General features: G+C 44.6%; 2 protein-coding genes across 2 annotated transcripts in view; one reads left to right on the forward strand and one right to left on the reverse strand.

Moving 5' to 3' along the window:
* LOC118400975 (cystic fibrosis transmembrane conductance regulator) overlaps nucleotides 1–21,223 on the forward strand; it is a 44,931-nt gene extending 23,708 nt beyond the window's left edge. Inside the window, exons 12-29 of the mRNA XM_035798038.2 lie at nucleotides 1,752–1,943; nucleotides 4,628–4,722; nucleotides 6,843–6,929; nucleotides 7,312–7,864; nucleotides 8,234–8,494; nucleotides 8,741–8,869; nucleotides 11,057–11,094; nucleotides 11,402–11,688; nucleotides 11,919–11,998; nucleotides 12,079–12,229; nucleotides 13,382–13,609; nucleotides 14,081–14,181; nucleotides 14,727–14,954; nucleotides 15,905–16,060; nucleotides 16,153–16,242; nucleotides 17,724–17,896; nucleotides 19,110–19,215; nucleotides 19,976–21,223. Coding sequence (XP_035653931.2) covers nucleotides 1,752–1,943; nucleotides 4,628–4,722; nucleotides 6,843–6,929; nucleotides 7,312–7,864; nucleotides 8,234–8,494; nucleotides 8,741–8,869; nucleotides 11,057–11,094; nucleotides 11,402–11,688; nucleotides 11,919–11,998; nucleotides 12,079–12,229; nucleotides 13,382–13,609; nucleotides 14,081–14,181; nucleotides 14,727–14,954; nucleotides 15,905–16,060; nucleotides 16,153–16,242; nucleotides 17,724–17,896; nucleotides 19,110–19,215; nucleotides 19,976–20,191 — 3,171 coding nt within the window. The 3' untranslated portion in view covers nucleotides 20,192–21,223. The remainder of the gene's footprint in view (nucleotides 1–1,751; nucleotides 1,944–4,627; nucleotides 4,723–6,842; nucleotides 6,930–7,311; nucleotides 7,865–8,233; nucleotides 8,495–8,740; nucleotides 8,870–11,056; nucleotides 11,095–11,401; nucleotides 11,689–11,918; nucleotides 11,999–12,078; nucleotides 12,230–13,381; nucleotides 13,610–14,080; nucleotides 14,182–14,726; nucleotides 14,955–15,904; nucleotides 16,061–16,152; nucleotides 16,243–17,723; nucleotides 17,897–19,109; nucleotides 19,216–19,975) is intronic.
* A 257-nt stretch (nucleotides 21,224–21,480) lies between these two features.
* The window catches only part of LOC118400974 (cortactin-binding protein 2), a 74,203-nt gene continuing 71,689 nt past the window's right edge, over nucleotides 21,481–23,994 (reverse strand). Inside the window, exons 18-22 of the mRNA XM_035798037.2 lie at nucleotides 23,775–23,957; nucleotides 23,637–23,688; nucleotides 23,078–23,189; nucleotides 22,847–22,948; nucleotides 21,481–22,687 (exon numbers count right to left, since the gene is read on the reverse strand). Of these exons, the coding sequence (XP_035653930.1) occupies nucleotides 22,364–22,687; nucleotides 22,847–22,948; nucleotides 23,078–23,189; nucleotides 23,637–23,688; nucleotides 23,775–23,957 (773 nt within the window). The 3' untranslated portion in view covers nucleotides 21,481–22,363. The remainder of the gene's footprint in view (nucleotides 22,688–22,846; nucleotides 22,949–23,077; nucleotides 23,190–23,636; nucleotides 23,689–23,774; nucleotides 23,958–23,994) is intronic.

Genomic DNA, 23,994 nt, shown 5'->3' on the forward strand with positions numbered 1-23,994 from the left:
TGATGCACGCACGTCCATTCTATCTTGTGAATTAAAATGCTTTGGTTTCCGTGTAGCAGGTGGAACATCACAACAGAGTGTGCACTTTAGATGTAATGTAGCTGAAGCGTGATTCTCATATCTCGCTATGTCATAGTGTGTTTCAATATGTTTCCCTTTACTAAGGATCCACAGGCTCAGGAAAGGTATTGGACCACTCGCTGTCTGGGAACAATGACAGGGGTGGATGGGGTGTGGGCTCCTCATTTCTCAATGGGTCATACTGTGTCTTAATAATATTATTGAGACACAGGAGGACATGGGCATAAATATAGAGTTGGTCCCCTCTTTGCTGCAATAACAGCCTCCACTCTTCTGGGAAGGCTTTCCAGCAAATCCTGGAACATTTCTGCGTAAACTTCCTTCCATTCAGCCACAAGAGCATTAGTAAGGTCGGGCACTGATGTTGGGCGATTAGGCCTGGTTCACAGTCGGCGTTCCAATTCATCCTAAAAGTGTTACATGGGGTTGAGGTCAGGGTTCTGTGCAGGCCAGTCAAGTTCTTCTACACCGATCTCGACAAACCATTTATGTATGGTCCTTGGTTTGTGCATTGGGGCATTGTCATGCTGAAACAGGAAAGGGCCTTCCCCAAACTCTTGTCTCAAAGTTGAAGCACACTGTAGAGTTAAGATTTCTCTTTATTGGAACTATGGGGCATAGTCCGAACCATGATAATCAGCCACGGACCATTATTCCTCCTCCACCAAACTTACAGTTGGCGCTATGCATTCGGGCAAGTAGCAGTGTGCATGGTGATCTTAGGCTTGTGTGCGGCTGCTCGACCATGGAAACCCATTTCATGAAGCTCCCAACGAACAGTTCTTGTGCTGAAGTTGCTTCCAGAGGCAGTTTTGGACTCTGTAGTGGGTGTTGCAAACCGAGGACAGACGATATTTACGCACTGTGCGCTTCAGCACTCAGTGGTCCCATTCTGTGAGCTTGTGTGTCCTACCACTTCGCAGCTGAGCCGTTGTTGCTCCTAGACATTTCCACTTCACAATAACAGCACTTATAGTTGACCGGGGCAGCTCAACCAGGGCAGAAATACGATGAACTGAGTTGTTGTAAAGGTGGCACCCTATGACGGTGCCAATGTCTGGAACCGAGCAAATAGAGAGGCATTCAACACATAGAAACCATGTGTTTGATGTATCGGATACAATTCCACCTATTGCGCTCCAGCCATTACCAGGAGCCTCTCCCCCCCCCGATTAAGGTGCCACCAGCCTCATGTGATTGAGATATATTACATGTTGAGACAAAGTGAAAAGACTTAATATTATAAATATCTCACTTTGTGTCTATGCCTCAATTCCACCTCTACTGGTGCTATAAAGTGCAGTCAGTCCGAGGTTTGGAGATGAGTGTCTGCCCCCCTACCTACAGTTACACGCCATCCCTTCCACTGGTGAGCTGAAGTGGATAGCATATCATAGAATACATTATTATTCCACTCTCTCCAGGGCGTAATGTTGTACATAGATTAGGGATGCACATATACGGTATCTCTCCCCTTTCTGCATATTTTTACTCCATAGTGTTCAGAGATTTTCTGACATTTCTTCCCTTCACAACAGGATTAACACACACCACCAAGCTTATCTCCTTTATGGTGCTGGGAATTACTTCCCCAAAAAAATCAACACACAATTTTACCCCATCACATGTATTGTGCTCGACGTTTCGGATATTGTGCCCCCCCACCCCAGAGTTCCCTGCTGATGATGATCCTGGGGGAGCTGGTCCCGTCGGAGGGGAAGATCAGACACAGTGGGCGTATCTCCTTCTCCTCCCAGACCTCCTGGATCATGCCCGGAACCATCCGTGACAACATCCTGTTTGGCCTGACCTACGACGAGTTCCGCTACACCTCTGTCATCAAGGCCTGTCAGCTGGAGGAGGTACGGATGGAGGGAAATATGCTGTCGCTCTGTCATATTGTGTGTCGGCTGTTAGCTTGGTTAGAATTGTTTTGGTCTCAGCTATGGTCTTTGACGTTGTCGTGGTGGATGTTTCTCTACTTCTGCTTTCCTCTGTCTTTGCTTTATTTCCGTCCACGTTCATTTAAAAAAAAAAAAATCTCCCCTCTTTTTCTTCTACTCTCTCTACCTCCCCATGTTCTCTTGCTCATCTCTCATTCCCAGCCCTGTTCTCTTTTTTCTCCCTTTTGACTCCACCTGGCTGTCTACCCAGGAGCCTTTGTGAGGAGTTGAGATGTCATATTTCTGGATTACTGTCCCTGACACGCCCGTTGCCATAGACACCCCACATTATGTCATTGGGACGGAATATCAGCTTGCTCAGTCACAAGCATGGATGTAGACTAGAGTAGAGCATTCATTGTCAATCTGTGTTTCTGTCTATCTCTGTGTACATGACCTGACCAGAAAACTGTGCAACAGAGCTACTATGCAGTAGCATTTATTGTTTTTTACATTTAGAGAAGGCGTGAAAATGATTAGTGGCACACTGGCACCGCTCATGCCCTGGGGGGTATTGATGATTTGGCGCAGATCATTTGGATGGTGTGTTACCTGAGGCGTCTTGAGGCACTGTTTGAAATCTGCGCCAGCCCGCCCCCCAATAAGTGCGAAGTAAACCGCTGCGTTGAAAAAGACTGTTACAAAAGACGTTACGGAACAGCTCTGATGATGTGCCACGTGCTAGGCCTAAGTGTGTCGTTGCCTGTTTCGAAGCAAACACTACTGTATGCACCTATTTTTAACCCTCCTTTGTCAGCTCCCAATGAGCACCTTTTGACCTGACCTTTCAACTCTTATGTAACTGTGTAATGTTCACCTGCATCCAAACTCTCAACAACTGAGTGACTTCAGAGGGGTCATGAATATTCCATCTCTCAAAAGAGAATATGACAAAAGCAATCTGGTATACGTGGTCTGAGACAGAGAGGATAAAGAGACACCTGTGAAAGACATCTGTGTTCCCAGACGTATCAGACTGTGTGATCATGCTCCAGTCTATTTTTCGATCTCTCCTAGGACCAAAAAATGATCATGGGTGGGCTGTTTCTTGTAAACCCCAATCATTTTGCACGTTAACAGTTAGCTAGCTTGTAATCGCAGCACCCAGAACCAAGGTTTATGGTGAGAGAATAGTTTGCTTGTAGCGCTAGCCACGCTTTTTTTGTCAGTGTGAGACACGGTGCCTTTTCTCCACTTGCTGTGTTTTACGACCTGTTAAACAACCTCTGAACTTAATTCCCAATGCCTTCCGTTTGGATAGCAGAAGTAGCGTTTATAAAGGTAGGAGGTTTTATGTATGACTAAATTCATTCTTTCACATGTTGGTTTACATGTTTCAGACATTTGTGTTTGAAATCATCTAGCTATTAAAGGGCGACTGCACTTCCTGATTTGGCCTCGTTTTTAGATTTGGTTCATTACGAAAATTAATGCTAGCGGCCATGACTGAATTCAAACGTGAGTTTGGTTTCGGGTTGTGATTTTCCCATTAGCTTCAGCTGGCGGGTGTGCAACAGTGGCAAAGTTGGTTTGACTCGCTCCGAGGCGAGTTTGGAGCCATCAATAAATTATTACACAATAGCAATGAGACAATATTTTGTTCATTGAGTTTTCTCCTTGAATGTTTTCAATATGTGTATATGAATTTCTACAATTTATAATTTGTTTTAACAATTTCTAACATGTTTTAACAAATTATAATATGTTTAACAAATTTTAACATATTGTCCCATGTACATTGTGTTAACTGATCATCCCTAACTAGTCCCATAGTCAATCCAAATTTACCACAGGCATTATGATCGGGTTGCTTGCAGCTGCACTCCAAATCGATGATTACTTGTGCGTTGCCTGCTGTGGGCATGTGGGCAGATTTGAAACAAACCCAACCTTACGTTGCGATGCAGTCACGACCACAAGTCTCACAAAACGATATTTGATCAAAAAAGCCTATTTAACCTTTGTAGTCAATTTTGACAATAGAGTACATGTTTCTGACTCATATCGATGTTTTCTAAATGACAAGTTGTTTTTTAGTGGGCATTTGTGAAGTTTTCCATACTCTTTCGATGTTTCAGTGTATCTTGTTTGGTATGTTTGATGTGGTGGAATTAGACTTTTGAAATTCCACCTTTCTGTCTTTCAGTTACTGTACTGAAAGCCTTAACTGTAGCTTTAAGTACATGTGATTTGATTGCTTTTCAGCTGTATACCAATATGAAAAATAATTGGATTTGCAAAACTAATTTGTAGAACTGTCACATGGTACTTTAGATCATCTTTTAACCAGGCCCCAGGTTATTTTACTTCACATTTAAACACTTGACTGAAACTAGGGGATGTTGAACTGAGTCAGTGCCCATTTTAACATCCTTTTTTTTCAGGAGTAAACGACATAAACAAACTGTTTGTTTATATTTTTGTAGCTGACATTTCAGTCTGTTATGTCTACTAACACTGAACTTTTCTCTTTGTTTTCCCCGATACATTTACTACTGCTTTGACATTCCAATTCCCCTACCTTTCATGTTTCTGTTTCTGTGTGTGGGTGTGCATGTCTACGTCTCAAACATTTATCTAACCCTCCCCTGCTCACCCCTCAGGATCTGGCCTTGCTGCCGGAGAAAGACAAGACGCCCCTTATGGAGGGAGGGGTGACCCTAAGTGGAGGTCAGAGGGCGAGGATAGGCCTGGCCAGGTACGTACTGGTGCACACACACACACACACCTGTCTCTCAGCATGTACGACCTGTGGAAACACTCATTCAACACTGAAGATTATATAACATACGGTACTTGGCAGACCGCTGTGGTTGATTTTATTAAAGTCTTTACTCGTGTTATGGCTTTGGTATGCTATAGCACGGAAATGTCCGTGGAATGTGACATAATACTCTTGAAGGAAGAATGCATCTTGTGTTGTTTTGCCCTTGAGACTGCTGTTATGTGTATACATGGATCGTGTATATTCCGATATTTACAGTACTTTCTAAAATGGAAATGTCAATGGAATGTGACATGACTACAGGAAAAGGAGAACCGAGCACACCCCAATTCTCATCGATAGGGCTGTAGTGGAGCAGGTTGAGAGCTTCTCGATCCTTGGTGTCCACATCACCAACAAACTATCATGGTCCAAACACACCAAGACAGTCGTGAAGAGGGCATGACAAAGCCTATTCCTCCTCAGGAGACTGAAAAGATTCGGCATGGGTCCTCAGATCCTCAAAAGGTTATACACCATCAAGAGCATGGTGTAGACGATCCTTATGCAGGGAGGGGTGACCCTAAGTGGAGGTCAGAGGGCGAGGATACTGGCCAGGCCTATCCTCGGTTGCATCACTGCCTGGTATGGCAACTGCTCGGCCTCTGACCGCAAGGCACTACAGAGGGTAGTTCATAACTGGGGCCAAGCTTCCTGCCATCCAGGACCTCTATACCAGGCGGTGTCAGAGGAAGGCCCTAAAAATAGTCAAAGACTCCAGCCACCCTAGTCATAGACTGTTCTCTCTGCTACCGCATGGCAAGCGGTATGGGAGCACCAGGTCTAGGTCCAAGAGGCTTCTAAACAGGCTTCTACCCCCAAGCCATAAGACTCCTGAACAGCTAAACAAATGGCTAACAAGACTATTTGCATTGACCCCTCTACAGTACATGTACATATTACCTCAATTACCTTAACCGGCGCCCCCGCATATTGATTGACTCTGTACCGGTACCCCCTGTATATAGCCTCACAACTGTTTTACTGCTGCTCTTTAATTATTTGTTCAATATTTTTTACTTAACACTTATTTTTCTTAACACTACATTGCTGATTAAGGGCTTGTAAGTAAGCATTTCACTGTTGTATTCGGCGCATGTGACAAAAGAAAATGGATTTGATTGCATCTTGTGTTGTTTTGCCCACGAGACTGCTGTTATGGGACAATGTATGCATGGATAGTGCATCCTAATGGTCATAATGCCCTTTTGAAAAAGATGATTACTACCGAATCAATATTATTATTTTTTTCTTCATTTGACTGTTAGTTCAGCTCCTGTAACTGTGGTGTTCTATGATCTAATTTGTTTTATTTCTGTTTTCTTTATTTTTGCAATTTTCTATGTTGTAGAATAATAATGAATACATCAAAACTATGAAATAACACATATGGAATCATGTAGTAACCAAAAAAGTGAAATAAATCAAAATATATTTTATATTTGAGATTCTAAAAAGTAGCCACCCATTGCCTTGATGCCACTTCTACAAGTTAACTTTTAAGAAAGCACACATTTTAATTGGAATGCATTCCAGGTGACTACCCCATCAAACTGGTTGAGAGAATGCCAAGATTGTGCACAGCTGTCATCAAGGCAATGGCTGGCTACTTTGAGGAATCTCAAATATAAAATATATTTTGATTTGTTTAACACTTTTTCAAAGTTACTATATGTGATGTGTTATTACATAGTTTTGAAAGCTTCACTATTATTCTATAATGTATAAAATAGTGAAAATAAAGAAAAACCCTTGAATGAGTAGGTGTGTCCAAACTTTTCACTGGTACTGTATATTCCAATGTTCCGACATATTCATTATTTATTGGTTTTATTGTATTGGGTGCCCGTTTGCTCCCACTTAACAAAATACACATTTGTCAGTTTGGCTATATTGTCATAGTAAATGTATCACTTAAACTGAGTTGAATCCCACAGGGACTTAACTTCCTCATTTAAAGGCCTATTTAATTTATTACTTTTTTCCATTCACGTTTCCGTGTGTTTGTTTCTCTGTGTGTTTGTTTCTCTGTGTGTTTGTGTGTGCTATTACAGAGCTGTGTATAAAGACGCCGACCTCTACCTACTGGATTCACCTTTTACCCACCTGGACATTGTGACTGAGAAAGAGATCTTTGAGAGGTCTGTCTGTGACTCAACACTGAGGCTTTCATATTGGCCGGGGCCTGGAGGATGGGGGAGGGTTGGTCTGGGCTGGGTGGAATGAGCAGGGTGAATGGTTAAGGAGAGGAGAGAAGGTTAAGGTCAAGGTTGTGTCTTTCTTGTTGTGTTTGACCTAGTGACAACTTGGGATAGTTGGTGAGATGTTATTTTGGTCGATCAAAGGGCTTTTCGTGAAAATGTAACTTCCTGTCTGACATTCATGACCTTTGGTCTAATTTCTGATGTTTGTGTTATCAGCATCTTCCCACCCAGAAATGAGGGCAAGCACATGATTGAACAGAAATGCCTAAAGTAAAGTTTGATAAACTAAACAAAGGATACATGTATTTTCTCCTGCCAGGTGTCTGTGTAATCTGATGTCTTCCAAGACTCGCATCGTGGTCACTAGTAAGCTGGAGCACCTGAAGAGAGCGGACAAGATCCTTCTGCTTCACAACGGAGTGTGTTACTTCTACGGCTCCTTCTCCGAGCTGCAGGCCAAGAGACCAGACTTCAGCTCCCTGCTCCTGGGTCTGGAGGCCTACGACAACATCAACGCCGAACGCCGCAGCTCCATCCTCACCGAGACCCTCCGACGCGTCTCTATCGATGAATCTGCCGTCTTCCGTGGCCCCGAACCCATCCACCAGTCCTTCCGTCAGCCCCCGCCACCAATCATCTGTACAAACAATGGTCCTCAAGCCATCACCATTGCCGGGGGCGACGGTCTCACAGCAGTGGAAAAACGTAAACAGTCAATTATCCTTCATCCGTTAGCGCCGGCCCGTAAATTCTCCTTCATCGGTGCGGGGCCCCAGAAAGCCCAGGCTCCTCCACCCGGGTCCACCACTATCGAGGATGCCGTGCGAGAGCTGTCAGAGAGGAAGTTCTCAGTGGTGCCCGAGGACGATCAGGTGAGGCTGCTTCTCTACTTATCTTCTTTGACTGAGGGGAGGTTTCTTGCACACAGACTAAGCTTAGTCCTGGACAAAGCAATGCTTTCAATGGAGAATCTCTGTTAAAAAAAACTTTTTAGTCCAGGACTACGCTTAGTTTGAGTCTGGGGAACCGGCTCAAAGTATTCTTATTACGCTGTTTTTCTACTGTTTGAGAGGAGAGCTCGCATTTCAACTAAGCATTTCATTGCACTGTGTACACTATGATGCTGTGTCCCGTGCATCTGACTGATACATTGATTTGATTGCAGGGACATCCGCTAAATGAGGTGCGTCTGCCAATAAGCATCCGCTAAATGGCATATGTTATATTATTATCTATTGTAGGTTGAAGAGTCGCTGCCGCGGGGGAACCAGTACCATCATGGCCTGCAGCACCTGAGCGGGCAGCGCCGCCAGTCTGTGCTGCAGTTCATCACCAATGCCCGGGGGGAGGGCAGGAGGGAGCAGCTCCAGACGTCCTTCAGGAAGAAGCTGTCCATCACGCCGCAGTGTGAGCTGGCCTCTGAGTTGGACATCTACGCACGACGCCTGTCCAAAGACAGTGTCTATGACATCAGTGAGGATGTGGACGAGCAGGATATGGAGGTAGGTTCAGTGAAGGGAGCTGGTTGGGTTCAAGGCAGGTTGGATGTTTTCCTCTGTAACTGCTGGTCTTTATGAGCACATGGAGGTTATAGGGTAAAGGTTAAGTTTAGGGTTAGGGTCAAGGAATAGCCCAGGGGACGTCACCGAAAGTGCACCAGTGTTTGAACCGAGACATTTGAAGACAAAACACTAAGAACAGCTAGGTTCGAGTGTTTCATTCGACACGTATCTTTTGTCTGTTTGCAGCAATGCTTTGCAGACGAGCGCGAGAACGTGTTCGACACGACGTCGTGGAACACCTACCTGCGTTACATCTTCACCAACAGGAACCTCGTCTACGTCCTCATCTTCATCTTCCTCGTCTTCGCCGTAGAGGTAAAGAAACTGTATTAAATGATAGCATTAGATCATCCCTGTCTTGGAGATACTATACTAAACAATAAAAGTACAGTATTTAGAGGGAATCAGAATCACCTTTTATCCATGATACGGATGTATAAACAATTTACAATGGACGATGTGCAATGGAGCGGAACTATATACTTTATATATATATATGCTACGCCATTGTGGACTACTCGTTTCTGATTTGCTTGAAGGGCAATCTAGATCGGGCATTATTTCCTTTTATGATTGATTGGCTGACAGCCGTGGTATATCAGACCGTACACCACTGGTATGACAAAACATTTATTTTTACTGCTCTAATTACGTTGGTAACCAGTTTATAATAGCAATAACGCACCTCGGGGGGTTGTGATATATGGCCAATATTTTACGTACCTTTCTTTAGTATTTTACAGATAGAAAGATGAAAAAAGTATTTGTCCACAATCTGCTATGTATAAGTTCGGTCATGGAATGTCTTAACAAAATGTAACCAGGCTGACTTCATCCAGTATCTGCAAAAAGTGGATATGCATGAAATGCAGATAGGTGCATATTTAATGAGAAATCACATAATTTGCTTTATTTTCATCAAATATTTCTGAAAAATGTTAATGCAAAAAAGTATTCTGTGTCCACATTCAACTGGTAAAAGTTGTAATATGATTAAGGGGAAGAAAATTGCCCTATTAAAGAGTTGTGCCTGGCCTTAAACAATAACAATACTGTATTAGAGGGAAGATTCTATATTAACCCATAACAATACTGTATTAGAGGGAAGATTCTATATTAACCCATAACAATACTGTATTAGAGGGAAGATTCTATATTAACCCATAACAATACTGTATTAGAGGGAAGATTCTATATTAACCCATAACAATACTGTTTGAAGGGAAGATTCTATATTAACCCATAACAATACTGTTTGAAGGGAAGATTCTATATTAACCCATAACAATACTGTATTAAAGGGAAGACTTTGTATTAACCATAACAATACTGTTTGAAGGGAAGATTCTATATTAACCCATAACAATACTGTATTAGAAGGAAGATTCTATATTAACCCATAACAATACTGTATTAGAAGGAAGATTCTATATTAACCCATAACAATACTGTATTAGAAGGAAGATTCTATATTAACCCATAACAATACTGTTTGAAGGGAAGATTCTATATTAACCCATAACAATACTGTATTAAAGGGAAGATTCTATATTAACCCATAACAATACTGTATTAAAGGTAAGATTCTATATTAACCCATAACAATACTGTATGAGGGGAAGATTCTATATTAACCCATAACAATACTGTATTAAAGGTAAGATTCTATATTAACCCATAACAATACTGTATGAGGGGAAGATTCTATATTAACCCATAACAATACTGTATTAAAGGGAAGATTCTATATTAACCCATAACAATACTGTTTGAAGGGAAGATTCTATATTAACTCATAACAATACTGTATTAAAGGGAAGATTCTATATTAACCCATAACAATACTGTATTAGAAGGAAGATTCTATATTAACCCATAACAATACTGTATTAGAAGGAAGATTCTATATTAACCCATAACAATACATTATTAGAGGAAATATTCAATATTAACCCATAACAATACTGTATTAGAGGGAAGATTCCATATTAACCCATAACAATACTGTATTAGAGAAAATACTCTATATTAACCAATAACAATTCTGCATTAGAGAACCCTAACCTCAACTCCAGCCTTTCTGAAATTCTTGAACGAGAATACGGAGTGACGTAGTGCGAGACTACAGGGTCTCTCAAAAATAAATAATCCAACGCATTTCAGGCCATGCAGCCGAAACGCGTCGGATTTTCAAAACGTTGTTTCTATTGAACAAGCCATACAAATAAATGCATTTCAATCAAGTATATGAAGAGTGCCTTGGTCCTCATTTCTTTTTGATGACCAATTCACCCCTTTTACCAAAGAGCACCTTCTGTGTCCCAAAATGTACTATTGTGTACCTTAGTAGCACTTCCCTTCCTCCTTTTTCTACTACAGGGTCTCTGTTGGAACATAATTGCCTAATTATATTGCCTGTTGACAATTGTATTACAATGCAAGGTGCCAATTGTATTACAATGCAAGGTGCCACCCTCAACTGTGTGTTGTCGTGTGTTGTAGGTTGCTGGCTCTGTCCTGGGGATATTTCTTATCACAGAGTAAGTTTTTTTTATTTTTATGTGTAATATTCATTCTACAGAAGATAATGGTACAGGAAACCTACAAAAGAACAGCAAGAACCCCCACTGCAGTTTAGAAAATGCTGTCGTAATGCTGTGCTGATAAACATTTGCAATACATGTTTAACATCAGCCTACGATCAATTGTGAACCAGTAGTATTCACCACAAGACCCCAAGATCAGCCCGATAACATATAAACAGCCCACTACAGAGTACAGTACTCAGACAAAAGACCACCATTCAGATACCATTGCAACCATTGTGCTTGCTTCTCTCTCTCCCAGTAAGATCTGGACAGAGGAGGCCAACCCGTCGGCGCCTAACTTCGTAGACCAGCAACACGCCAACGCCTCGTCGCCCGCCGTCCAAAAGCCAGTCATCGTCACGCCGACCAGCGCCTATTACATCATCTACATCTACGTGGCGACGTCGGAGAGCGTTCTGGCGCTGGGGTTCTTCAGAGGCCTGCCACTGGTCCACACTTTACTGACCGTGTCCAAGAGGCTGCATGAACAGATGCTGTCCGCTGTGCTCAGGGCCCCCATGGCTGTACTCAACACTATGAAGACTGGTGAGCGCAGCTGCTGAAACCCCTGGCTTAACCAAGGGTTATGCATCAGCTGTAGATTCATAGTGTACATGCATCTACCGGTGTCTGAACATGGCTAACTTATCAGTCAGTTGTCCATACAACCTCACAGCCTATACATCAATCAGTCAGTCTGTCAGCCTTTCAGTTAGTCAGTACGACCACCAGCGGCAGTCAATTCCATGCATGTGTTTTTCTGCCCTGTACTTTAGGTCGGATCATGAACAGGTTCACCAAAGACATGGCCACCATCGACGACATGCTTCCCCTTGCACTGTTTGACCTCATCCAGGTAGGTGCCCATCTCAGTCTCTATCTATCTCTCTATCTCTCTATCTCTATCTCTGACTCTTTCCCATTGTCTCCCTCCAGTTAACTTTGATCGTGCTGGGTGCCATATTCACTGTGTCCATCATGAGGCCGTACATCTTCATTGCCGCGATCCCATTGGCCATCATATTCGTGGTTCTGAGGAAGTACTTTCTGTGTACGGGACAGCAGCTCAAGCAACTGGAGGCTGAGGGTGAGACTGGGAGGGGGATTGGATGGGGCTCTTGACAGATTAACCTGGGGATGGAGAACTATCAAGTACTGGAGGTGTGCGTGATTCATCTTGATTGGCGAGAAAAATGGGCAGATACAGAAGTTACATTGTACTGTGCAAGGAGGTGAACAAAGTAACGGTTATACATTCTCCCTCACCACAACAATTCCCAACACTCTGAAAACATTCCATACATTCCCCCCTAACTTACTTAGTGAGAAAGAAGTGTGTGTGTGTGTTCGTGCCGGGTCTTGGGACATTCCGACATTACTCCTCCTGATCCTGTCATTCCGAGTGTGTCGCCGATGGCAACAACAAGGCCTTCCCGCAGCCATGGAGAGAGAAAACGTGATCAGGGATTTCCTCTGGCTCCATCCTGGCATCGCTCTCTCACGGTCCCTCACTGAACACACACAGACTCACTGTCCCCAAAAGGACAAAACTCTCCCTGTCTCCCAATGCACAACTAGACGAAACACACAGTTAACCCCCAACGGCAACTTTTCGATGACGTAGACATAAACTCTGATGTTTTGTAGCTTATGTGGCGTACTGTAAGTCAGGGTTGGGGCCAGGAAGTGTATTGAAATTCCGTCAACAAGTCCACATCAACCATGCGTTTTGGTGAAGAAGTACATAGATATTGTGTCGGACCTCCTGTGAGTGATTGACTAATGCTTCTGTGTTTCTCTTCTCTCCCCCTTCCTGCATCTCTCCATTCGTTATCTCTCTACTTGCCTCCTCTCTTTCTTTCTCTCTCTCTCTCTCCCCCTTCCTGCATCTCTCCATTCGTTATCTCTCTACTTGCCTTCTCTCTTTCTTTCTTTCTCTCTCTCTCTCTCTCCCCCTTCCTGCATCTCTCCATTCGTTATCTCTCTACTTGCCTCCTCTCTTTCTTTCTCTCTCTCTCTCCCCCTTCCTGCATCTCTCCATTCGTTATCTCTCTACTTGCCTCCTCTCTTTCTTTCTCTCTCTCTCTCCCCCTTCCTGCATCTCTCCATTCGTTATCTCTCTACTTGCCTCCTCTCTTTTTCTCTCTCTCCCCCTTTGATACATTTTTCTTCTTCTTCTACAAACTCTTTTTCATCTCTCTCTTTCTCACTCTGTCTCTCTCATTCCTCCTCCTCTCAGCCCGTAGCCCTATATTCTCCCACCTCATCATCTCTCTGAAGGGTCTGTGGACTATACGTGCATTTGGTCGTCAGTCCTACTTCGAGACATTGTTCCACAAGGCCCTGAACACCCACACGGCCACCTGGTTCCACTACCTCGCAACGCTGCGATGGTTCCTCTTCCGCTGTGACATCATCTTTGTCTTCTTCTTCTCCGCCGCAGTCTTCATCGCCGTGGGAACCAACCGTGAGTGACACAGACAGACAGACAGACAGACAGACAGACAGACAGACAGACAGACAGACAGACAGACAGACAGACAGACAGACAGACGCACACACACACCATTTTGACAGCTTAGAAATACATTTGGGACATAGTCAGGAGATGCTGATTGCGTTGCATGTACACATATTTACTTTTCGACCTGCATAAATGCCAGTACGTTTGCATGCACCTGTAGAAGGTCTCAATGGACCACAGTGTTTATGTTGGGAGTGAATTTAGAGGTAATTTGACAGCGTTCACTTTCATTAATATCTGTGCGTTTGTGTGTGTATAACATCAGAATGCAAATTAAGTGTGATATTACCAGTGTGTGACTGCATGCGTGACACTTTGTGTGTGTGTGTGTGTGTGTGTGTGTGACTGCTGACTGCCCATTGATAATGTGTGAGACTGCTGACTGCCCATTGATAGTGTGTGTGTATTCCACAGAGGACAAGCCTGGGGAGATTGGCATCATCGTGGCCTTAGCCATGCTCATCCTTGGGACGTTCCAATGGGCTGTCATTACCAGCATCACTGTGGACGGACTGGTATGTACACACACACAGTTTGGATCAATCATCACTAGCATCACGGCAGATAGATGTGTATTTGCATACACATACCACATTACCCGTGGTCAGTCATCAGTAACACAAGCACACGCTCCAGGAAATATGAATCTCCTTGGCTTTGCTTGTGCGGGATACTCTACTTGTTTTATTGTTCGGTAAGAATATATTCAGTTCTCCAGTGTGTGTGAGTGCATATGTATTGTTGCTGTTGAAATGAGCTGCGTTCAGGCTCCGTGATTCTTCTAATCACAGTGCAGGACATGTAGTTCTCCTCGTGCTCACAGAGTGAGAGGAAACACTCACTGTTATTGCCAGACTGACTGACACTACTATGTGGGAATAGAACTCGTTAACCAGGGAGGGGAGCTCACTACTCAAACATACCGTCACACATTGCAGGGTAGTAGGTAACACACATGTACTTATTTACAGATTGTTTGTTATTCTCTCATGACAAGTGCACAGCACGTACACACAACTCCCTCAAATCGCTCTTATCTCTCCATCCCCTATTCCCCCAGATGCGATCGGTAGACCGGGTCTTCAAGTTCATCGACCTGCCTCAAGAGGAGCCCAGACCCAGCGGTGGAGGTGGTAAAGGAACAGAGCTGGTGATCGACAACCCCCACGCCCAGGACTGCTGGCCCAATCAGGGCCACATAGACGTCCAAGGACTGACCGTCAAATACACCGAGGCCGGACGCTCCGTCCTGCAGGACCTCTCCTTCACTGTGGAAGGAGGACAGAGTGTAGGTCACTCTCTGTGTGCGTGCTGATGAGGGGCTGATGGTCCCGCTCTCAGGCGGGGAATTCAGTATATGAATCTCTCTCGGGCTGTTAGGAGGCTAGCGAGACTCAGACTCCCTGTGGTATGTCTTGAGAGGTAATTAGGATAGATACAGTTCCTAGTAACGAGGCCTGAGGGAGACTATCTTGGTGTCAGCACTTTAGCCTACCGCCCTAGCCATTAGCTACAGCTTCCCGTTAATGGCCTAACTCACTGCCGCTCTGGCCTGTGGGAGAGTGGTTCTACACAGTGTTTTGGAAGCTACTCTGGAAATATAGTTTACCAAGTTACCAATTACTTCTCACTGAAAGAAGTTAAGCTACGCTAAATCTACCCTTAAGAAAAATATAGTTGACTTAACAAACGTTACTTCGAAAAAGTAGTTCACTACATCAAAACTACTTCCTGGAAAATGTGCATATCTAAGTCTGAAACGTCATCGGCTAACAATCAGAAGAACAGATCTGGCGTCAGATGTAAACAGAATGTGTCGTCTATCCTTTTAAACACAACTATGTTTCAAGTGAGAATTAGGCAGGTCTGATGCTGAAAAATAAAGGAAATTCTGCCCTATTTTACCCATATCTTCTCTTGTTTTTGTATTTCCAGTAGTTAGCTCCTCAAAAAAAAGCAATTAACTACTGAAAACACTACCGAGATATAAGTTTAGTTGAACTACCACCAAGCTACTGCAAGTTCAATTACTGGTTGAACTACATATAGTTCACTACTCCCCAATACTAATTCTACAGTAGTCTCCCGTTCCACATAGTGTTGGTTAATCATGGTAGAAATGCTGGCTCAAGATCTGTACTCTACATTTTATGGACATAATCGGAATACTGTGTTGCTTTGTGTCGGCACTGTAGGAGGATATTTGAACCGGGTGGATGTTCATTGCTTTGTGTGTAGGTGGGTGTGTTGGGGAGGACGGGCTCAGGAAAGAGCACCCTGCTATCGGCCCTCCTGCGGCTGGCCTCTACAGACGGAGAGATCTCCATCGATGGGGTCTCCTGGAACTCGGTCACCCTACAGACCTGGAGGAAAGCCTTCGGCGTGGTGCCACAGGTAAATACCACCCGCAACTAGACTTAGTGCTCAGATGTTCAATGGTATTTTTGCTATCGTGAATGTATGCCCTAATCTGATTTTCTGGACAGAAAATCTTCATCCTGACTGGTACATTCCGTATGAACCTGGATCCACACGCTCGTTACAGTGACGAGGAACTGTGGCGTGTGGCTGAGGAGGTGAGACACGACATTCACACCAGTCACACTGGTCTCCGGTCTAACCCTAACCCTAGCTTCATGTCCACATCCCTGTTCCACCCTAACCCTCAACCACAGCCCTAACCCTCAACCACAGCCCTAACCCTCAACCACAGCCCTAACCCTCAACCACAGCCCTAACCCTCAACCACAGCCCTAACCCTCAACCACAGCCCTAACCCTCAACAACATCCCTAACCCTCAACCACAGCCCTAACCCTCAACCACAGCCCTAACCCTCAACAACAGCCCTAACCCTCAACCACAGCCCTAACCCTCAACAACAGCCCTAACCCTCAACAACAGCCCTAACCCTCAACAACAGCCCTAACCCTCAACAACAGCCCTAACCCTCAACAACAGCCCTAACCCTAAACAACAGCCCTAACCCTCAACAACAGCCCTAACCCTCAACAACAGCCCTAACCCTCAACAACAGCCCTAACCCTCAACCACAGCCCTAACCCTCAACCACAGCCCTAACCCTCAACCACAGCCCTAACCCTCAACAACAGCCCTAACCCTCAACAGCCCTAACCCTAGCTTCACGTCCACATTCCAGTTCAACCCTAACCCTTCCCTCAACCCTAACCCTCAACCACAGCCCTAACCCTCAACCACAGCCCTAACCATCAACCACAGCCCTAACCCTCAACCACAGCCCTAACCCTAGCTTCACGTCCACATTCCAGTTCAACCCTAACCCTTCCCCCAACCGTAAACTTCAACCACAGCCCTAACCCTAGCTTCACGTCCACATTCCAGTTCAACTCTAGCCTCAACCCTAACCCACAGCCCTAACCCTAGCTTCACGTCTACATTCCAGTTCAACCCTAACCCTACCCTCAATCCTAACCCACAGCCCTAACCCTAGCTTTATATCCACATCCCGGTTCAACCCTAACTCTAGCCTCAATCACAACAGGTCCCCTCTATCACTGTCCTCCCTCTCTCTTCACCTTTCTCCTGTCTGTCTGAGCGTCCTTCTGTCTGTACACTGCAGAGAGTCCCGCTGACCCCTTTCCTACCATGCCATAGTAACCTCGTTCTGACATGCTATGCTGATGGTAAGGCGCTGCTGTGTTCGTGTGTGTCAGCAGGGCAGTGACGGTGCCACCATAGCCACACCATACTGGTAGTTGCATAGTAACCACTGCCAGGCGGGAAACAGGAGTCACATGCAAGTCTGCTTCGGCTTGACTCTGTGACCATAGCGCATGTGAAGTTGCTCTCCTATAAATTGATCACCTAACGCACCGTATTTGCTTACAATGACTGTGTGTAGAACTAACCTGAAATCCACATCAGACTCCATGTCACCTGTTTTGCCCTGCCTACGGAGGTCCGTTGGAGTCCACTGAGTCAGTGCATTTCATTTGATTGGTCGATTGTTTATTTGATTGATTGGTTGATTGATTGATTGAGATCCTCCGGTGTTTCCGGTCCTATGTGTCGTCCAGGTGGGTCTGAAGTCCGTGATAGAGCAGTTCCCAGACAAGCTGGACTTCCAGCTGGAGGACGGGGGTTACGTCCTGAGTAACGGACACAAGCAGCTCATGTGTCTGGCCCGCTCCATCCTCAGCAAGGCCCGCATACTGCTGCTGGACGAACCCAGCGCCTTCCTCGACCCCATGTAAGAGGAGAGAGTGAGCGAGAGAGTGCGTGTTAGATTTGGGGTTGGACATGGAAGATAAGTGTTTTGTGCCAGTGGTGGCTAGTGGCACTTTAAGTGAGTAATGGCTGGAACGGAATGAATAGAATGGTCTCCAACATGTCAAACACCTGGTTTGCATGTGTTTGATACCATTCCATTGACTCCATTCCATTAATTATTACGAGCCGTCTCCCCCCCACCAGCCTCCTCTGGTGTTTGTATGAGGCTGCATTTACACAGGCAGCCCAATTCAGATCTTTTGCCAACTATTTGCATATCTGATACCTATCTGATCTTTTCGCTAATGTGTAATCAGCAACAACAAAAAAAACACATGGAATCAGATTTTTTTTGGGGCTGTGTTTACACAGGCAGCCCAATTGTGATCTTTTTCATTAATTGCTTTTGACCGATCAGGTCAGCTCTTTTGCCAATAATTGGGCTGCCTGTGTAAACACAGCCTTTGACTTCCGATTCATACCGCCTCCATACAGTATGTGGATCTGAATCCTGATACAAACCTGATCTTCCATATGCGACCTCTGTCTGGACGCTCAAACAGATTTGTTTGCTCTGAAGTGTTTTTGTTGTTGTTGTTGCCCATGACCAGTCATTACAAGGACAACCTCCCCTCTGAAGCTACATCCGTGTGAATGTGCAAATCCGATATGGATCACATGTAAAACAGTGTGGACGTCCAGAAAAAAAGATTGGATATAGAAAGAAAATCAGATTGGGTTCTTACGGTGGCTGTGTAAACGCAGCCTAAGTGTCTCGCTGCATATGGTGACAATTCCAGGACTTACTGTAAGTCTTTGTGTGTATTTGCACAGAATGGGTGTAACCACACGTAAAGACACAGGTCTTTAAGCTAAATGGTGCCTGTCATGAGTGAATTAGTGGTGGTTGATGACACTGGTCTACTTCAGAGTAATCTCAGCAGTAAGTGCACATTGGGGAAGCTAGAGTGGAAGGAGTTTGTACGTGAAGGGAGAATGAGAGACTGCGCGCGTGTGTGTGTGTGTGTGTGTGTGTGTGTGTGTGTGTGTGTGTGTGTGTGTGTGTGTTTATATATGTGTGTATGCAGGCCTACTGTTAAACTCTCTGGTTAATTGAGTGTACTCTGGTTTGTTGATGGTTGACTGAAGAACATTGTCTGATGGTTGCGTTTTGGTTTGTTTCTGGTTCACAGAACGTTGCAGGTCCTGAGGAAGACCCTGAAACAGTCGTTCTCCAACTGTACAGTCATACTGTCAGAACACAGAGTGGAACCACTGCTGGAGTGCCAGTCCTTCCTGGTTAGCGCGCACACACCTATCTCCCTTTAAACATTAGGTTACCCTTTGTTAACTGCCTATCTCTTCTATTCAAATGATTTACGGCTCTATTAGCGAATACTGCATTCACGGTTTCGTCTGCTCAATAGGAAATTACCTTTACCTACATTCTTCAGCGATACAGATTGAATAGAGCAGTGTTTCCCAACCCTGGTCCTCGAGTACCCCCAACGGTACACATTTTTATTGGATCCCTGGACAAACACACCTGATTCAACTTGTCAACTAATCATCAAGCCCTCAAATAGGTTGAATGAGGTGCGTTTGTCCAGGGCTACAATGAAAATGTGTTCTGTTGGGGGGGGTACTGGAGGACCAGGGTTGGGAAAAACTGGATAGAGCCCTTGGTATTTCCCTGTAAGAAGTGAGAATAGAGCACCGACCACCAGCTTAAACAAACATTATATCCTCCATTTTAGATTCAATTCTTCTATCAGTGCATCACCATTTGTTAGCCTCGCCATAAACAACATATTTGATTTACGGTGTCCCATGACTCAGGGCATGGTGTCGGCTGTGTGTGTTGGTACACGCTGTATAAGTGACCTGCGTTTGTGTTCACACAAGCAGACAGCGTGACAATGCAGGCACAGTGGCATGATGCTGGGTGCTTGACATTGGAGCATCTTCAAACATGTCATTCTATCCGCATTACACAACCTGGTGTCATTTTAACCCTTCGTTGTACCAAATCGTCAGTTTTACTCCTCTCTCCCTCCAGATGATCGAGGGCAGTTCTATGAAGAGGTACGACTCCATTCAGAAGCTGTTGAATGAGACCAGCCACCTGAAGCAGGCCATGAGTGCTGCTGAGCGCCTCAAACTCTTCCCCCTGCACCGCCTCAACTCCAGCAAGCGACCCCCTCAATCCCAGCCGCCCAAGATCACCGCCCTGCAGGAGGTGGCTGAGGACGAGGTCCAGAACACGCATCTTTAAGGAGCCCCGGATTAACTGGACGCCATTTTGTCTTCTGGAATGCTCTTTCTCGATAAACTCTCCTCATTGCCTTGCATCCCCTCTCCTCGGGTCCTTGTCAAAACACATGGATGAAAAAGTAGGCCTGAGGAGGGACCTTGAACCTTCTCCTCCGATATGGTTGAGGAGAAAGATGCGCTGCCGACTCATCCAAGTGCCTCTAGTCTATAGATGATGATAAGAGTGTGAATGTGAGAGGTGGTCGGTCCTTATTGGTACACACAGGGCTCTGTTCAATCAAAAGGCACCATCCTGGTGTTTCCAGAGTGAGATTTGTTTCACTTTGAGAACATTGGAATGCCAGTTTTGTTTGAATATAAAAGGCCATACTTTTTTTTAAAGCAAGATTGTAAAAAGCATACAGTCCCTAAACTCAAAAGCTGCATGTAAATACAGAGTAGAATGAAATTGCCCAGACACTGATCTGAGGTCAGTTTGGTTTCCCTCCCAATGGTTGTTCGGACTTGGAAGGAAAACTGTGCCGCAGGGCAACTTATATTCAAAGCTATAAAGACACAAAACAGGAATGAATGGTGGGCGATGCTATGGACAAGTGTTTCTCTTTGTATGCACTTTAAAGAAACCAGAGGTACTTTTCCATGGTGGCCTGGCAGGGTAATAGCAAGGAAAATAGATGATCAAATTCTGCATATATTTCATTGGATTTTTTAATGCTTTTTCAAATGTGATTTGTCAAGCTCCCTCCTGTACTTCTGGAACTTTAAATATTTGTCTGTCCTTTCTGGTCTTTTTATTTGGCACATTGCTCCTTAGTGATATCGGAGAACAGTTTTTATAACGATACGATAAAATGGTACCGACACCTTGAAATGTAACTGACTACAGACAATTGTTTTCTTGTGTAAAAAGCTGTTTCTTATCCATCGGAAAGAGACTCATTTCCAATAATGTATAACATTGTCTTGTTTTTCCATTAGAATAGTTTGATTTCAATCAATTATATTTCCCAGTAAAACGATTTTGTGAAAAGACGAGGTCATTGTTAAGACAGCGTTTCTCAACTCCGGTCCTGAAGACCCCCCTCTCTCGTTAACTTGACCCGCGTTGTAGAGAATTACACCTGCAGTCTTGACGTGTTTACCGCCTTCCCTTAGAAATGATTTGTGAAGCCTCTATGTAGTGCTTCGTAGAGCATTCATAAGTCATTTGTTTTAGATTCTCAGTCGAAGGTCCTACATACTGTACCCAGGCCAGTAGTCTGGTGTAAGAAGACACGAGGTGGAGGACTGTTGGGGTTAACAGTGCGGTTTTAATGTTTTGTTCTTAAAGGAGGCAGGACGTTACATCATACAGATCAACACCAAAGGTTGCCAAAAATATCTCCTGTACATTTATCAACAATGGCCATTCAAAATAACACTTTTAATTAAAAAAAAATGTTGAACAAAATTAAGCGAACAAACCATGCTGCTTTGAAATTCGTATCAGTGTATATGGATTCATCGAACCATGATTCGTGGGCAGAATTGTGGGTAGTTTCAAGTATTTATGGCTTAACGTCAAAAGCAAAAAAAAATGTCCTGTGTTTGCAATTACATTTACTTATTGCCACATTCCATTCACTTTGAAACAAGTGAAAAGTTATGAACCGAATTCGCATGTTATTATCATTACAAACATATGTACATGTATTTTTTTCTTCAGCTTTTGTTTTTGAGTTCTTACTGTACAAGCATAATACCACATACACCAATCTATATACCATTAAAGTTACTAATTCTTATTTACAAATATTTGGTAAAACCCTGATTCATTTCAACAGTATTTAAACCAACCTTGCAACTATTTAAACATAAAACACTTGAATATTAGAAAATACCTAATTGCAAAAACAACCTGCCTGCTTTTCTTTGATCCAAAACACTCACCGCAAAAGGTAAATCCTGTCTTTGTCCTTTTGACATAATTCCCTGCGAAATGTTTTTTTTTTTTTTAAACTTCTTTCAATACTGTATAATATCATAAAACTATGGTCCCCAAGTACACAATTGCTATACAGTTTAACAAGTACGGATAACAAGTACAAATACTAAAAGGCCGTCATAAGCCTAACTACAACAGCGGAGGGGTGGGAGGAAAGGAAGGGAGGAGGAAGAGGAGGAAGTTCATCTACTACTTTGTATTGTTGTTGTTTTCATGCAGGTCTCGGTGTAGGATCCAAATGTCCTCGTGTTGTTGGCTGTTCTCGTTGACGTGGTTGTTATGTCTGGTTGGGACCTGCCTTGTTTTGCTGCTGCTTGGTTCAGTTCTGGCCGCGTTGCGGTTAGCGGTCATAGTGGGTGTTCGTGGTGCGGCACTGCTGCTGTTGGCTCGTGGCTGCGGCCCCCTGCTGCTGGGGACGGGGAGCTGAGATTTGGGCCGCGACGCTGGTCGCCTCTCGTTGCTAGGGGCGGGGCTGCCTGGGGCGGCGCTGGGAGTAGAGTGACGGCTGCCGGTCTGTAAAAGGGGAGACAGGCAGATGGTTGGGAAACACTTGCTCATCTCGCTACTGGAGGACCACCAGTTTTGTTCTAGCCCTGCACGTGATGAGCTGAACTGAATAGGTGTGTTAGTGCTAGGCCTTTAATTAGAGCCTTTAAGCGCGGTTTGACTCACCGTCTGTGGTCGAGCGGTTGCTTCACGGTCGGTCTTCCGGCGGGGCGATTGTCCACTTGGAGAGCCAGAGAAGACAATGAAGTCCCCCTTGGACCGAGCAATCTGAAGAATACAGCCGGCGGAAAACGTCAACCTCATTGTGTGTGTGTGTGTGTGTGTGTGTGTGTGTGTGTGTGTGTGTGTGTGTGTGTGTGTGTGTGTGGTGAGAGAGAGAGAGAGAGTGAGCGTTACCTTGCTGATGTCTGGCTCTGACTTGCTGGAGCACATGGTCTGCAGCTCCCTGATCAGATCAGTCTCATCGTCAGAGCAGAGAGACAGACTCACAGGGTCCCCATCTACAACACTGCCACCACACACACACAGTACAACATCAGTACAATCCCACACACAGCACAATAAACAGTACAATCCCACCACACAGTACAACATCAGAACAATCCCACACACATACATACAGAGTACAGTACAACATCAGTGCAATCCCCACACAGTACAGTACAACCCCACACAGTACAATCACACACAGTACAACATCAGTACAAACAATCACACAGTAGAAGTACAACAGTACACACTCAGATATAACTACACACTGACCCCTGCTGGATGCTCTCAGTAATACTCTATTCTATCACGTTTCCTAGAGGCTAGAACACAGCATATCACAGCATATCACATGATCTAAACAACATACTAGAGCCGGCGTCACATTAACACATTTTACTGCAAACCATGAATAAATGGACATTTCCTAAGTGTCAAATAAACGGCTCGGGTTAACGTCACTCACCTTGGAGCGTTGCCGTTGGTGATAAAGCAGACATCCGTGTTGGACAATGACCCTGCGGGCAACAGAAGGACAACATGAACACCCATTATGGCTATTCTAACAGGAATCGTAGGGGGGGGAACGCCGCTTCATCCTGACCTTCTCTGAGGGAACCTCCACAGGTCCAGTTGGAGGTGGGGCTCCCCTTCTTCCGTGGGCTGGTATTAGCTCGTCTCCACATGCCGCTGTCCCGCCCCTTCCTGCCACCACTTCCTTTACAGGAGCCAATGGCTGCGAGGGGGAAGGTGCCGCCTTGGAACTCCAACAGGTGCCTATCAATCTCTGATGAGAGAAAGACATTAACATTAGGTAGCATTAT

The sequence above is a fragment of the Oncorhynchus keta genome, chromosome 22 (assembly GCF_023373465.1).
Source record: "Oncorhynchus keta strain PuntledgeMale-10-30-2019 chromosome 22, Oket_V2, whole genome shotgun sequence".
NCBI classification, from domain to species: Eukaryota; Metazoa; Chordata; class Actinopteri; order Salmoniformes; family Salmonidae; genus Oncorhynchus; species Oncorhynchus keta.